Here is a 14,180-nt window from a genome sequence, read left to right on the forward strand (position 1 = left end):
GGCATAGTATACATGCTATTTTGTAGCTTGCTTATTTTACTTAAAAATGCATGGTGAAGGTCTTCTTACGCCAGATGCCAGTGAGGCACCCTTACCTCCCACAGGAGTCCACTCAAACAAGTACACTCTCTCCCACTCCAACTGACTTCTTCACTTGAAGAAGGGATATTTCCAGTTAGGATTTGGAGGTTGGAGGAAGAGTGGTGAGAACAACAAGCCCTGACAGAGGGTAAATTAGGACGTACGTTATTCAGTTCCTTATCAGTTATGCATAAACTGTTGGGATATGCAGACTTACGCAGAGTAAACATCCTTTATTTTGGTGAGTTTTCTTGTACCAATAAAAAGATTTGAGTCTGACTTGTTGCTTAGAAGAAAATAAGTTTGTAAAGATGAAGAGCTGGTGTGTGCATATTGTACACACCTAGATTTAAATACAAAACATTGAGTTACTGTTACAGAGTGCTGGGTGGTTCATGGCCTCTTTAAATTAAAACAAGCAAAAAGCCTAATAGGAATTCATGGAACATTTTTCTCTTAATGAAAGATAGTCCTGAAAAAATATAATCGAAAATCTAATTAAACATGGTTTAATCTGATTGCATTATTTAGAGCTTTCTTTAATTGCATCAAGAATTGACAAAGGAAGAGAGGAAATGTTGTTACTATTTTTCTGACATTTTGAATTCTTTTTTTTTCTTCTTTCTTTTCTTTTCTTAAGGTGGCTATCATCCAGTGAAAATTGGAGACCTCTTCAATGGCCGGTATCATGTTATTAGAAAGCTTGGATGGGGGCACTTCTCTACTGTCTGGCTGTGCTGGGATATGCAGTAAGTGTTCCTTTGTGCATTTGATTCCAGGTCTAGTTCACCATCTGTTTTCTAAGAAGGTGTGACTGAAGGTTGCACTTACTTTATTGTGGTATGTAAAGTGCTTGGCACAGGCATGCCTCAGCTAACTAGATTTTTTTCCTCTTCCTTCGTTTGAAATTCATTTCAAATTTTAAAATATTAACTTTCTTCTGGGTTTAATTCTGAAGCTTGGCCAGGCGTGGGGGCTAATGCCTGTACTCCTAGCACTCTGGGAGGCTGAGGCGGGAGGATCACTTGAGGTCAGGAGTTAGAGACCACTGTCAGCAAGAGGGAGACCCCTGTCTCTATTAAACATAGAAAGAAATTAGCTGGACAAATAAAAATAGAAAAAAAAAAAAAGAGCTAGATGTGGTACTGCATGCCTGTAGTTCCAACTCCTCTGGAGGCTGAGGCAGGAGGAGGATTGCTTGCACCCAGGAGTTTGAGGTTGCTGTGAGCTAGACTGACACCACAGCACTAGGCAAGAGAGTGAGACTCTGTCTCAAAAAAAAAAAAAAAAAAAAAAAATCCCGAAGCTTATTCCTTGAAGTTGCTTTACATTGGGATCATGTTATTTTTCTAGTGATTCATCCATACCAGAAAAACATTCAAATATAAAATTAATAATGTACAGACTTTTCAAATCAGTGGTTTATAACATTTTTAAAAGCCATGACTCATAGTAAGACACTTCATTGGTAGCCAGTACATACATTATATATGCATGTATTGTATTGTGTATGTGTGTGAACTGAAACAAAAGTGTTATAAGAGGATACTTGCCCTTATTATATGTGATAACTTTGATGTTTTTCTAGTCTATTTTAATTAGAAAAAGACAAAACAACAGAACAGAGATTGTCTTGACCCATGGACCAACTATTTAATTGTGGCCCTACAATTTGAAAAGTACTATTTTAAAGGAAATCTCATTAAACATTTCTATTTATTGGATAGATCTCATTACAAGTTGAGTATCCCTTATCCGAAATGCTTGGGACCAGAAGTGTTTTTGATTTTGGATTTTTTCAAGTTTTGAAATATTTGCATATATATAGCTATCTTGGGCATGGGACCTAAGTCTAAACACAGAATTCATTTCTGTTTCACATACATCTGATACACATGGCCTGAAGGTAATCTTATACAATATCTAAAAAAAAATAATTTTATGCATGAAACAAAGTTTTGAATATATTTTTACTGTGACTCGTCATATGAGGTCAGGTGTGGAATTTTACACTTGTGTCATCATGTCAACACTCAAAATATTTCAGATTTTGGAGCATCTTGAATTTCAGATTTTCAGATTAGGGATGCTCAGTCTGTATAATGATCATCTCTTCTGCTGATAATATAAATAAATATGCTTTTTATTTTAGAGGGAAAAGATTTGTTGCAATGAAAGTTGTAAAAAGTGCTCAGCATTATACAGAGACAGCCTTGGATGAAATAAAATTGCTCAAATGTGTAAGTACTGCAACGATGTGAATTATATAAGAAATATTAACAACTTAAAATCTCACATAGGGGTTTTTCTGGGTAATACTAAATTAAAGTTGAGTATTTTTCAGAAGTTCAAATGCTGAATCTTTTATTTTAAAAACAGCACTTTTATTAAAACAATATTGGTTGGTATAATGGAAAAAGAATCTTCGTCTTAAACTCCTATGTTCTTGCAATCGCTTTTCTTTGCATAGGTTCGAGAAAGTGATCCTAGTGACCCAAACAAAGACATGGTGGTCCAGCTCATTGATGACTTCAAGATTTCAGGCATGAATGGGATACGTATCCTTTACTTCCTAATGGCTGACTCAAAATACGTTAATATTTTTTTCTTTTTACTTTTAAGAAATGGGAATATTTCAAGCCCCTATAACTTCTTTTGTTGCCATATCGTTCTCAACATAAAGACTCTAGGATCATTGTGAAATGTTCTGAAATGATCCCCTAGAGTGACATGCAAAGGATTTTGGGGGTTTGTAATGTAGTAGCATCTTAGCAACTTTTCTTTCCTTCATTCCTTTCTCCCTCCCTCCCTTCCTTCATTCCTTCCTTTGGCACAGAATTAATTACTGATCTTTTTTCATTAATTGTGATGAAGTTTATTTTTTGCAATGGTAGGCAGCACTTCTTTGTGCTTTAAAGTTTCTAAAATCATTGCATAAGGACTATCTATGTATGCCCCAGTGGCTGCAAAATACCCTGTGAGGGTGAAGTATTGGTTGAGATGATAAAAGGAAAAACGCTTGAAATCTCAACATTCCTAGACTTGCACTTGAGTACTGTTAGTACTGAATAGTACTAATAACACTAAATTCTGTGTCCAGAATGATACAACAAAGTCTTTTAACTATTCCTGTTGAGGATCATTTTTTGCTAGGTAAATTCAGAAGTATTTTGGTTTTCTTTATTTTACTCCCAGTTTGTCTGCTTTGTAAAAGCCCTTGTAAAAGTGGAGTGATGTATTTTATATACTAGTTGGTATATCTGACATAAGCCAGTGCTTAATGGAAGAGATCGTCGTAGGTTTTCTTTAAAAAAACTGTTTACTATAAAAAATGTCAAACATATATAAAAGTAGAGAGTGTAGTACAGTGAGTTTCTGTAAATCCATCACCCAAGTTCAGCGTTTATCTTGGTCTGGCCATAGTTGCTCCATCTGTCTTTTCTCACCAAATTATTTTAAAGCAAATCCTAGAAGCCATGTCCTTTACCTTTAGTAATGTCAGTGTGCATCTTTGAAAAAATATGAACCTTTAAAAAACATAACCATAAAATTCACTGAATAAATCTAACATTTTCTTGATATCACATCATACATCCTCATTCAAATTTCCTTGGTATTGCTAAAATGAATTTTTTTTCCCCCCTGAGACAGAGTCTCACTCTGTTGCCCGGGCTAGAGTGTCGTGGCATCAGCCTAGCTCACAGCAACCTCAAACTCCTGGGCTCAGGCAATCCTCCTGCCTCAGCCTCCTGAGTAGCTGGGACTACAGGCACGTGCCACCATGCCCAGCTAATTTTTCTCTATATATTTTTAGCTGTCTGTATAATTTCTTTCTATTTTTAGTAGAGACGGGGTGTCTCGCTCTTACTCAGGCTGGTCTCGAACTCCTGACCTTGAGCGATCCTCCCGCCTTGGCCTTCCAGAGTGCTAGGATTATAGGCATGAGCCACCGCACCCGGCCTAAAATGAATTTTTAACAACTTGTTTAAATCACATTTCCACAGTGTTATCTCCTAAATCTTCTTCCTCCTAAGTCTGTATTGACTGCCTTTTGTTGTTTAGTTGAAGATTATATTGTTCAATTTATGTTTTCTCATTTTTGTTAGAACATGATGCAAAATATTTGTTGTCCTCAGAAAAGAAATTATCCTGATGGAAGTTAATGATTCTTGAAAGATCAAAGAGTTTCTTGGGGGGATGGATACACTTGAACCTCTGACTCGGGTGGGGCAAAGGCGATATGTGTAAGCTAAACATCTATACCCTAGTAATATGCTGAAATAAAAAAAAAAAGTTTAGATGTTCCTCTTGCTTTTTGAAAAAGAGGCCTTAGGCCTAATACTAGGCGTCTTGTTGGAAAAGAAATGTGTGGACATGCAAAGTTGTCTCATGACTTCCCTTTCTCTTTTGAGAACATCAGTTTTGACTGTGCTACTGTTAAGTTGTGTGGGTGCTTGTTGGTTTTGAGGGGGCTCAGGAGGACACTATTGGGGTCATGGAGAGGGCCTCTGTCTTATCCTCTCTCTCCCTCTGCCTGGGGAGTTGGCAGAGTGCAGCCCCAGAGAGAGATGACAGAGAGCAGAGTATCTCAAGACCTGCAACTTAGAGCTGAGAGCACAAATGGAGAGAAGAAGATAAAGCCTTCAGTTTCCAGAATGCTCTGTTCATATTTTCACGTTGTATCTTCTGTGGTGGCCCTTTGTGTGCTGGGGGTAGGTGATACTTTAATTTCCCAGAGCTCAGGAATATTGGGCCACTTACTGACCGGGGAGTGCGAGGGTGTGTCAAGAGCGAGGGCCTTCTGGTGTCTCTCAGGTCTTTTGCTCTTTCACTTTGACCACTTTTGTTATTCCTGATAGTATTGATGTTGTATTTAACAAAGAAATAAATGTTTTTCAAGTGACACAGTGATGCCGCTTTTTGTAACGGCCTGACTCTAGGAAATGCATCCGTGAGTGGTCCTTAACTGTGTCCCAGATGTGTGCATGGTCTTCGAAGTGCTTGGCCACCATCTCCTCAAGTGGATCATCAAGTCCAACTATCAGGGCCTCCCAGTGCGTTGTGTGAAGAGTATCATTCGACAGGTAAGGCTTCTGATGGCAACTCCCACCCCCAGTACCTAATTGGCCGGACTTTACACATTCTGAGCTCTTACTAGATCAGTTTTACATTTATTTAGTGATATGCCATTCTGTTTTATAAATGGAGCACTGTGTAGTTGTTAGACATGTATTTCTTTTGGCATATCAGTCTTTTTTAAGGTAGGTGACATGGTACTGATTAATCAGAAATTGTTTTATCCAGTATCTTTATTATAAAACATCCCATTTAGTTCCTTAGGAAATAATTCAGAAGACATAATTTATTGTGTTTATTTATTATTTCTAAGTGTCATTGGGTAGAGGGTAGCTCAAAGATAATTTAACAGTTGCTTACAAACTTTCAGTTGTAAGGTGACTAAATTCTAGAGATTTAAGATGGTGTCAGCATGGTGACTAGACAGTAGTGACAATACTGTATTATATACTTGAAATTTGTTAAGAGAGTAGATCTTGAATTTTTGTACCACACCAAAAAATCTATGTGAGGTAATGGATAGGTTAATGAGCTGGTCTGTGGTAATCACAATATACACATATATCAAAATAGCACATTGTACACTGTAAACATCTGCAGTTTTTATGATCAATTATACCTCAATAAAACTGGAGGGGAGAAGAAATATTTAAGTCATATAGGAGTTACGACTGTATTAGCTTTGTACTTTGTTGAATTGCCTTAGCCAGAAGAAAACCCTCAGGGTCTGGTTTAGAGGTGATGCTTCAATAAATATTGTAGAATGAAAGTATGCATAGATAGAAGATCTTCTAATTAGTTTACCAGATTGACTTTTCTGCATGGTATATATCAGTCTGTGTTCTACTCTTTGCCCATGTTGCCTCAGTTAAGAAAGATTGCAGGCTGGGCACTGTGGCTGACACCTATAATCCTAGCACTCTGGGAGGCTGCGGCAGGAGGATCGCTTAAGCTTAGGAGTTCAAGACCGCCTGAGCAAGAGTAGGACCCCATCTCTACCAAAAATAGAAAAAATTAGCTAGGTGTGGTGGTGGGTACCTGTAATCTCAGCTACTTGGGAGGATGAGGCAGGAGGATCACTTGAACCCAGGAATTGGAGGTTGCAGTGAGCTATGATGACACCACTGCACTCTAGCTGGGGTGACAGCAGGGCTCTGTCTCAAAAAAAGAAAAGAAAAAAAAAAGCATTGTGAATTCAAAAGAAGAATGCCTAAATAAGAACTTTCCTAACAGATAGTATCTGTTCGCATATATGCACACGAGTAGGTTTTTTAACCCACTTGATAAAAATGTTGAAGCTTAAATTTGTGTAGTAAAAGCATCCTAGATTTCTGAAATTCTGTTCAGGTAGCTTTGTTTCCCTGCCTTTATTATTTCAAATCGACAGCTTGTCTTCTGACATTACAGATGTTACTTGGGAAGAGGGGCTAGAAAGAGAAAGGCTCTTTGCATTGGCTCATACGTCAGTTGGATTGAGATGTTTCTGCATAATACTGTGCTAGGTATACCTGTATGGCTACTGCAGATTTTGGCCAGCTTTTGTTTAATAATGTATCTGTTCCCTCTTGGATTTCAAATAGTAGTGTTTTCATTCATTATTTTAACATAGGCTAATATCTCAAATGAAAAAGCAATTTTTCTTTTGTGGAAGAGGTTATGTGGTGAGGGTGGAAAGTAGTATGTTAATTTGTTATCTGATCCTCAGCTGACACTTGGGTATTTGTAACATTTGGTGGCAACTCTAAAATCTACAAAAGGAACTATCTTGTTCCAACTTGGGAAGAATTTCCTAATTATCTCTCATAAATCCTGAAGATGTTAAAGGATTTATATATTTTAAAAAGTAGTAAATAATTTCAGAAATAGCTGCTTGCATGTGTGTCCCACAAGCCCTGTCCTTTCAAAGGTGTCTTCTGTTGCTATAGGTGACTGACCACATCACTACCATTCAAGCTTGGCATGTAAGAAGGTGAATTCACAGATAAGCCATTGATGTTTATTTTATATTCTAGAGAAGAAAAACAAAATCTAGCCTTTCTTAGCAAGTAGAGGGAGTCTGTAACTTGAAAGACGGAATTCTGAGAGTTTAAAGGAACCTTAGTGCATACTTGTTGAATGAAGAGATGATTTAATGCATGTGTTATTCTCTCTGAAATTCTTATGCCCTGTCCTTTATGGAGACTGAGAAAGAGCTCTTGTAGTGTTTCATTAGTCCAGAAAAATTTCATGACATTTTGAATCTATTATGTGGTCTGCACTTTCTTATATGTGGTATTAATGGAACTTTGGTTTGGTTTTGGTTTGTGTGTGAAATCTGTCTTTTAAATAAGAATAATATTGTCATGAATTCTGGATTGTTTTCTAAGCTTACTTAACTTACTTCAGTGTAGTAAGTTGTTTAAGTAGTTACTTATCCTAGTTGATAATCTGCATACCTGAGTTTCCCTTTACTCCCTTTCATTCAGCCTGTGGGTTCAGTATCTCGGACTCCTGGGTAGCACTGGGAAGATCCTTTATCGAGAGACCTAGGCAGTTAATGTCATTTTCCAAACAAGCCAAGACAGGCCTGTTTTCCTAATATTCTCACTCTTGGCCTCTCTGCCTTTGAAGTCAGGTGTAGCTGTGACTGTGTTCCAGTCATTCTCCTTGCTGTGTCACTTCCTGTACTTCCTTGGGTACCCACCTGCTGGACTCTCCTGTGCCACACTTTTTATTCTGAATGTTCTTCCAACTCCATCCCCCTTGGTTCAGGCCTTGTCACCTCCAGCCAATACCTTTTCACAGGCTTCTTTTTCTCTATTCTCCCTGTGCCCAGCCCATCTATTCCAGTTCCTTATTCCAGTTTATTCTCCTTTCCATTAATGCTACCTTCCTAAGTAAAACCTTGCCTTAATGATTCATACTCCCCATTTAGCATCCTTTAGTGGCTTCCCATTGCCTGCTTGCTGAAGCTCAACAGTCTTAGCCTTCATGAAGCAATATAAGGAGTAAATAAGAGCTTGAGTTTGGAGTCAAACATACCCTATTTTAGTCAGAGGACTTTGGCCTAATTATTTAACCTCCTTAAGCCCCAACTTTGTCAATAAAATGGGAATAATAATGGTACCTTCCTCATTAGATTATTGTGAAGATATAATGAGATACTACTACTAATAGCAAATATTTATTTATGGCTTAATATGTGCCAGACACATTCTAAGTACGAGAACCCTGTGAAATACCCTCCTGATTTTATCAAGAGCAAATGGAGGCCTAGAGAGGTTAGGTAACTTGCCTCTAGTCAGGAAGTAACTTATAAAGTGGTAAGTGGTGGAACAAGAATTCAAACCCAGATAGTCTGGCTTTGAGCTTGTGTGTTTACCATTTTGCCAAATAGCACATGATACATTTGGAATACTGGGCGTATGTCTGATAGAAATTATGTCACTTTTCTTCCTGAGAACCTGTTTAAGGTCTTCTACCATCTGATGTCATCTGTATTTCCCCTTACAAACAAAAATTTATGACCTTCAAGTATCCTGTTTTCTTCCTGGAGTCTACCAAGTTACCCATTTCTTAGGAATATTCAAAGATGTCCCAAGTATTTATGAGCACTTGCAGATTTACCAGAATTTTTATTCATACATTTTTACTGGTTTCATTTTATAGGTAGTTTAGGGAAAATACTTAGTTATAATAATCTTGACCCCTAATTGCATCTTCCTATTTTTTTCTCTACATCTTTGGTCATTTCTTTTGTCCTAGGCTGGCTGGAAATGCCATCTTTTTCTACCCACATTTTTAGGGTTCAACCAAAATCTCACCATTATGACACAAAGGCTTCTCACAGTACACCAGTTGAGAGTGATATGCCTTCCCTCCTTGGAATGGCTGCAGCTTACATTTGGTCCCATAACTAATGATTGCAGGGTCTTACAGTGTGAGCCAAATCTTCTCAACCCTGTCATTATTGATATTTCAGACCAGATACTTCTTTGTTGTGAAAGCCTGTCCTGTACGTTGTAGGGTGTTTGGCAGCATCCCTGGTCTCTAACTCCTAGATGCCACCACCATCCCTGGTTATGACAATTAGAAAGGTCTCTCGGCTGGGTGTGGTGGCTGATGCCTATAATCCCAGTACTTCAGAGACTGGGGTGGGAGGATCTCTTAAGACCAGTAGTTCCAGGCCAGCCTAAGCAACAGAGTTGAGACCTCATCTGTCACTGCACCTCACCCGCCAAAAAGGAAACTAGCCAGGCTTGATGGCACGTCCCTGTAGTTCTAGCTACTCTGGAGGCTGAGGCAGGAGGGTCACTTGAGCCCAGGAGTTTGAGGTTACAGTGAGCTATGATCGCAACACTGCACTCCAGCCTGGGTGACAGAGAGAGACCCTGTCTCTAAATAAAATAAAATGTCTTTGAACTTTGTCACACATCCCCTTGAGGGCAAAATTTCCCCTCATTGAGAACCACTGGAATAAGAGAAATAGCAAGGTCTACGTACACTGGTGACAGACTCAATTTCCAGTCCTAGCTTTGGCATGTCCTATTTTGTGACCCTGATCAAGCTACTTAGCCTCTGTTTCTTCATTTGTAGACTCAGGGTAGTAACCCATAATTTGTGTTATAGCTTTATAGTGGAGAGTAGGCATGAGGGATGACTTGGAACGCATCCCTCATGGGAACACAAAGTAGCCGTTGTGTCTTCTCAGCTCCACTGTGCACTCCTCTGAGTTAAGGGTCATATATTGAGTCACACATCTCTTTGTATCTTCCTTTGTATTTAGGTGGCCAGGAAACATCTTGGTTGGTTGTCTTTCCTTAAATGAGGGAAGAAATGTATGTTTCCCTTATTCTTTACAAAATGGCTGATCTTTCTGTGGTTTGACAGCTCATAGATAAACATTTCCACTTGGTGATTTTCCAAAGGTAATGAGAGAATTGAATCAGTTGCTTTTTCAGGGTGTTCTATGCACTGTTGTCGATCCTTTGGTCAGTTCTTAGCTGTCTTCATTTAGCTGTGGTGATCCCATGGGGCAGACAAGGGCCGTCCTGGTGGCACCTGGCGGTGGTTGCAGGCACACTATGTGCAGCCCATGGCCAAGCCTCCCCGATGCTAAGTCTCTGGCTTCAAGCATGGAGTCATGTGACTGTTTGTTTGCCCCTCAGTTTTATTTTTTTTTTTCTTTGTAAGTCACTGGATTGAGGTTGATTTTGTGTCTACTTTTTTTTTTTTTTACCTCTAAGACTGAAAAAAGAAAAGGGCGTTATTTGTGATAGGTTAAAAGATGTGCCTCTGGTGGTGGCTCCTTTAAAAACCTTTTGGTGCTCTTTAAAAGTGGCTTTGACTTTCCTGTGTAATTGAAAGGGTGCCTGGCATTTTACTCTTTAAAACTTTATAATTTAATTCACTGCCCTTTACAGAAACCTTGTGAGAAGGTGGCTGCTTGCTATTAGTTAAAGGAAGCTTGCCAAGGGCAGGGCTCAGATTTTGGTGACTTTGCTACAGGGCTGGAATACCAGCAATTACAGCTATAGCCCTGCGTTTTAAAATTAAAATTACTCTTTCTGTTATCATGATTGTAGCTGACGTTTGTTGTGCTCTTTCATGCACTGCTTGTTTTAGGTGCTTTATTTATATCATGCTGTGTAGTCCTCTCCACAGCCCTATTAGTCCAGGGGTGTTACAGTCTTACTCTACAGAAGGTGTTGCCCTGACCCTTAGGGTCGCATAGTTAACTGGTGGATCCAGGGTTTGAATCCAGGTGGTGTAACTCCAGAGTCCATTCTCTTAACCACAGAGTAGTGTAAAATGTCCTACATAGGAAGATTTAGGGTTATTTTAAATTTTAACATGTCTTTGTGAAAAGTGTGCATTTGTTTCTGTTTGTGATAAATGGTTTTCTTGTGCCGTAATAGTTGAGCTCATAATCAGATTGGTTGGTTATAAGAACAGCCATTAGATTTTATGAAATAAGTAGTTTGTAATATAATATGTGCTGCAATATGTAAGCTAATGGGGCCTTAAAAACCTGGTGTTTTTCCAAACCTACCCTCGGGGGGTGGCAGACCCTGCTGCGTGGTGGTGTCCTGGCAGGTTGTCTATAGCCTGTTGTCATTGACTGATTATGTCTACACTTAGTATTATTTGCTTGTCATTTAAATGACTTTGAGGGTCCTGGTTATCAGTGAATTTGTTATAATCGAACCAGTATTCAGTTTTAGACCAGAAGCTTTAATTTTAAAATGGTAAACATGTTGATATTATTGATTTGTTCAGCATGGTAGTGCATATGATTCTGTGTTAACTTGGAATTCTCCTCAGGGTGTGTTGGGTCCTCTGCTCAGAAATATGGCAAGGTGGCTCCCTTTCAAGGGAGCTGAGCCTCTTTCCTGATTCACTGCTTTGTGCAGCCTGAATGCTGGGCACGCAGCCTTATCTTTCTTCCTGATGACAGTCAGGACAGCTGCTGGCTTTTCTCATTAATTCTCACCAGCTAAGAGTTAGAAAGAACCAGGAGCAGAGGATATTTCAGGCCAACGTGGATGAGGGTGACATCTGGAGTTTTTTGTCTGAGCACATCTCTTGCTCTTGTCCTCTCTTGTTGTAATAGGTATTTCCATGCTCTCTGGTTCAGTGGAACATCACGCCTTTCAGAAGCAGTTTGTAGGATTCGCCTCATATCTGTTTCAGTGAGGAAGAGAAATCCAGTGGGAGCTTTAGTTTTCCTAGTAGGAAGTTTTCTAGGCTTGAGGAGAGCCCTGTAGGTGTTTTCCTCCACACCCACAAGTAATTAATATCTAAATTAAGGACTCCTGCTTGGGGCCAGCCTCCTCTCCTCTGCCAGTCCATCTGGCCGCCTGTCGGGGTTTCCTTTGGTACTTCATTAGCTTCTGTTACCAGCACACTAAGAGGCAGGCAAAGTCTCACTGCCCTGTGTCCTTTGTTCAGGTGTGGGAAGAAGAAAGTCCCTGTGTTGTCACCAGTATCAGAACATAATTCAAAAAGTTGCTCTCTTTCTATTTCTCTTTGCAGTTTAGAATTCTGGGCAAAGCTTCACTCTGGGCAGAGCAGGGCCAGAGAGCAGCTCTCTAGAGAAGTGTCCACATTAGATTTATTCCTCCCTTTATCTGCAAAATTAAGGACCTATTTCAAGCAAGTCATGGTGGAGAGGAGCCAGTCCTTAGAGACCATTTTGACCAAGTGCCTTATTTTACAGATGAATTTGAGGTTCGTGGAAGGAAAGGGACTTTCTCTGAGTCCGCAGCTAGTTAGTTCCTGAACCTGAAGTGGAGGCCTCTAGCTCTGCCAGCCTTGGACTCTACTTTCACTTCTGCACTGCTCCTGAACGCTCAGTCTGACTTCACGTGGAGAAAACCTGGCACCTGTTCCTGAAGAGTGTGGTCTGGTTTCTCTGCGTGGGGTGATGGACAGCCCTGTTGCTGGCCCATCTGTGGTTAGTGATTGCAGCTGTCCTGGTAGCCACAGGGTCTCTGCTGCCTCCTGCTGCTGATGCTGAGTATGGTTTTTAGACAGGAGAGACATACTATGATTTGACAAGTGAAAGTAACAGGGAAAAATTAGCAATGGCTTCCTTTTAATGCTGTTTGTCAGATTTTCCAAGGGAATATCTGTTCTTGGGGGGTGATTCTTGTTTCGTTGCTGCCACCCGCATCATCACAGTTCTTTTACATCAATGGTTGTAAGACCGCCTGTCAGCGTTGTAATGCTGTTTCTGAAAATAAAACCATTTTAAATAGTAGTTCAAAATTAAAAGAAATTATGGAATCATTGCTGGGTACCATACAAGTTATCAAGTACAGCCCTTTCATATTAGAGTTTGTGACAACTGAGATCCAGAGAAGTTTAAAAGAGACTTAAGACATAGGTATCTAGTCAATATCAATACAGATCTTCTTAGTTCATTTCACCTATTTTGAGCTTCCTATGTGCTAGGCCTTGTTTTTGTGAGTTTTCCATAGATTATTTCTAATTCTTACTGAATTCTTACTGTATTTGTGTCTAACAGATACGTTTTCTGCCTTTTATAGTGAAAGCTCAGAGTGCTTTAGCACCTTGCCCAGGGGTAACACAATGAATGATTGAGTAGCAATTTAAGAGGGGTCTGATTCCCAAGGTCAGGTTTTAACATTGCCCTGTTTCCTTTCGTGTAATGATTTGCATTATCTTGAATAACTTAATTTGTCCCCATGGTAAAGTCTTTTCCTTGTATTCATTGTCAGACTTTATTCCCAGTGATTCTTAAGGAAAATTAACCCAGTTGAGTGCAATAGCAAACATTTAAAAAATCTGGAATCTTAAATTCTTACTGAGAACACTTACTGCTTGTTTTGAGTGTATCATTGTGTTTGGGAACTCACGTGAACACATTTGCACGCTGCTGCACGTTAGCTCTTACTTACGTAGCCTCCTAGACAGTAAAACAACCTTTGGACTGTGAAAGAAGCCAACGTGGGGAAGTCATGGGCAACTCTTGCACATGAGAAGGTGGTCAAAAGATATTTTGGCAAAGGAAGATACTGAGATTTTTACTTTGAGTTAGTATTTGGTAATTGAAATACAATTTCAGCTGAAAAAATTTTAAACTGTTTAAAATTTCTCGAAGATCTTATTCTTTGATCTCTCTAGGCTGGATATCATCAGTATGCCCATCCATTAATTTCTTGGACTTCTCAGAATCTCTTTTGTTGTTCAATTATAACACATGTTATTCAGTGTGCACAAGGAAGATGTATAAATATCAGTAAATAACATAGGGGCCCATTGGATTGTATTCCCTTCAGGAGTATAATCTTATTTATGGAAATGCATAGTGGTATCTTTCTTACTGTAGGTCCTTTGACATTTTAAACCTAATTTAAACATATTCTAATTGCGATATCATGTAAAACAGTAAATAATCTACAGTAAAAAGTCAAGTCTTTCCTTACCTTAATTTTTTCCATTTTACTGGTACTTATTAGGAACTTGTCAGTATCTCATTAAATCATATTTGCTGTGCCCATGATTCATCTTGGCTTCTT

The 14,180-nt window shown here is 39.1% G+C and overlaps 1 protein-coding gene across 8 annotated transcripts in view; it reads left to right on the forward strand.

Moving 5' to 3' along the window:
- Positions 1–14,180, forward strand: part of SRPK2 (SRSF protein kinase 2) — a 210,698-nt gene that overhangs the window by 164,353 nt on the left and 32,165 nt on the right. For all 8 annotated transcript variants that reach the window (XM_045564638.1, XM_045564630.1, XM_045564632.1 and 5 more), the window contains 4 exons: positions 722–830; positions 2,234–2,321; positions 2,552–2,639; positions 5,059–5,165. In XM_045564638.1, coding sequence (XP_045420594.1) covers positions 722–830; positions 2,234–2,321; positions 2,552–2,639; positions 5,059–5,165 — 392 coding nt within the window. The remainder of the gene's footprint in view (positions 1–721; positions 831–2,233; positions 2,322–2,551; positions 2,640–5,058; positions 5,166–14,180) is intronic.

This window comes from Lemur catta, chromosome 11 (genome assembly GCF_020740605.2).
Source record: "Lemur catta isolate mLemCat1 chromosome 11, mLemCat1.pri, whole genome shotgun sequence".
In the NCBI taxonomy this organism is placed as follows: Eukaryota; Metazoa; Chordata; class Mammalia; order Primates; family Lemuridae; genus Lemur; species Lemur catta.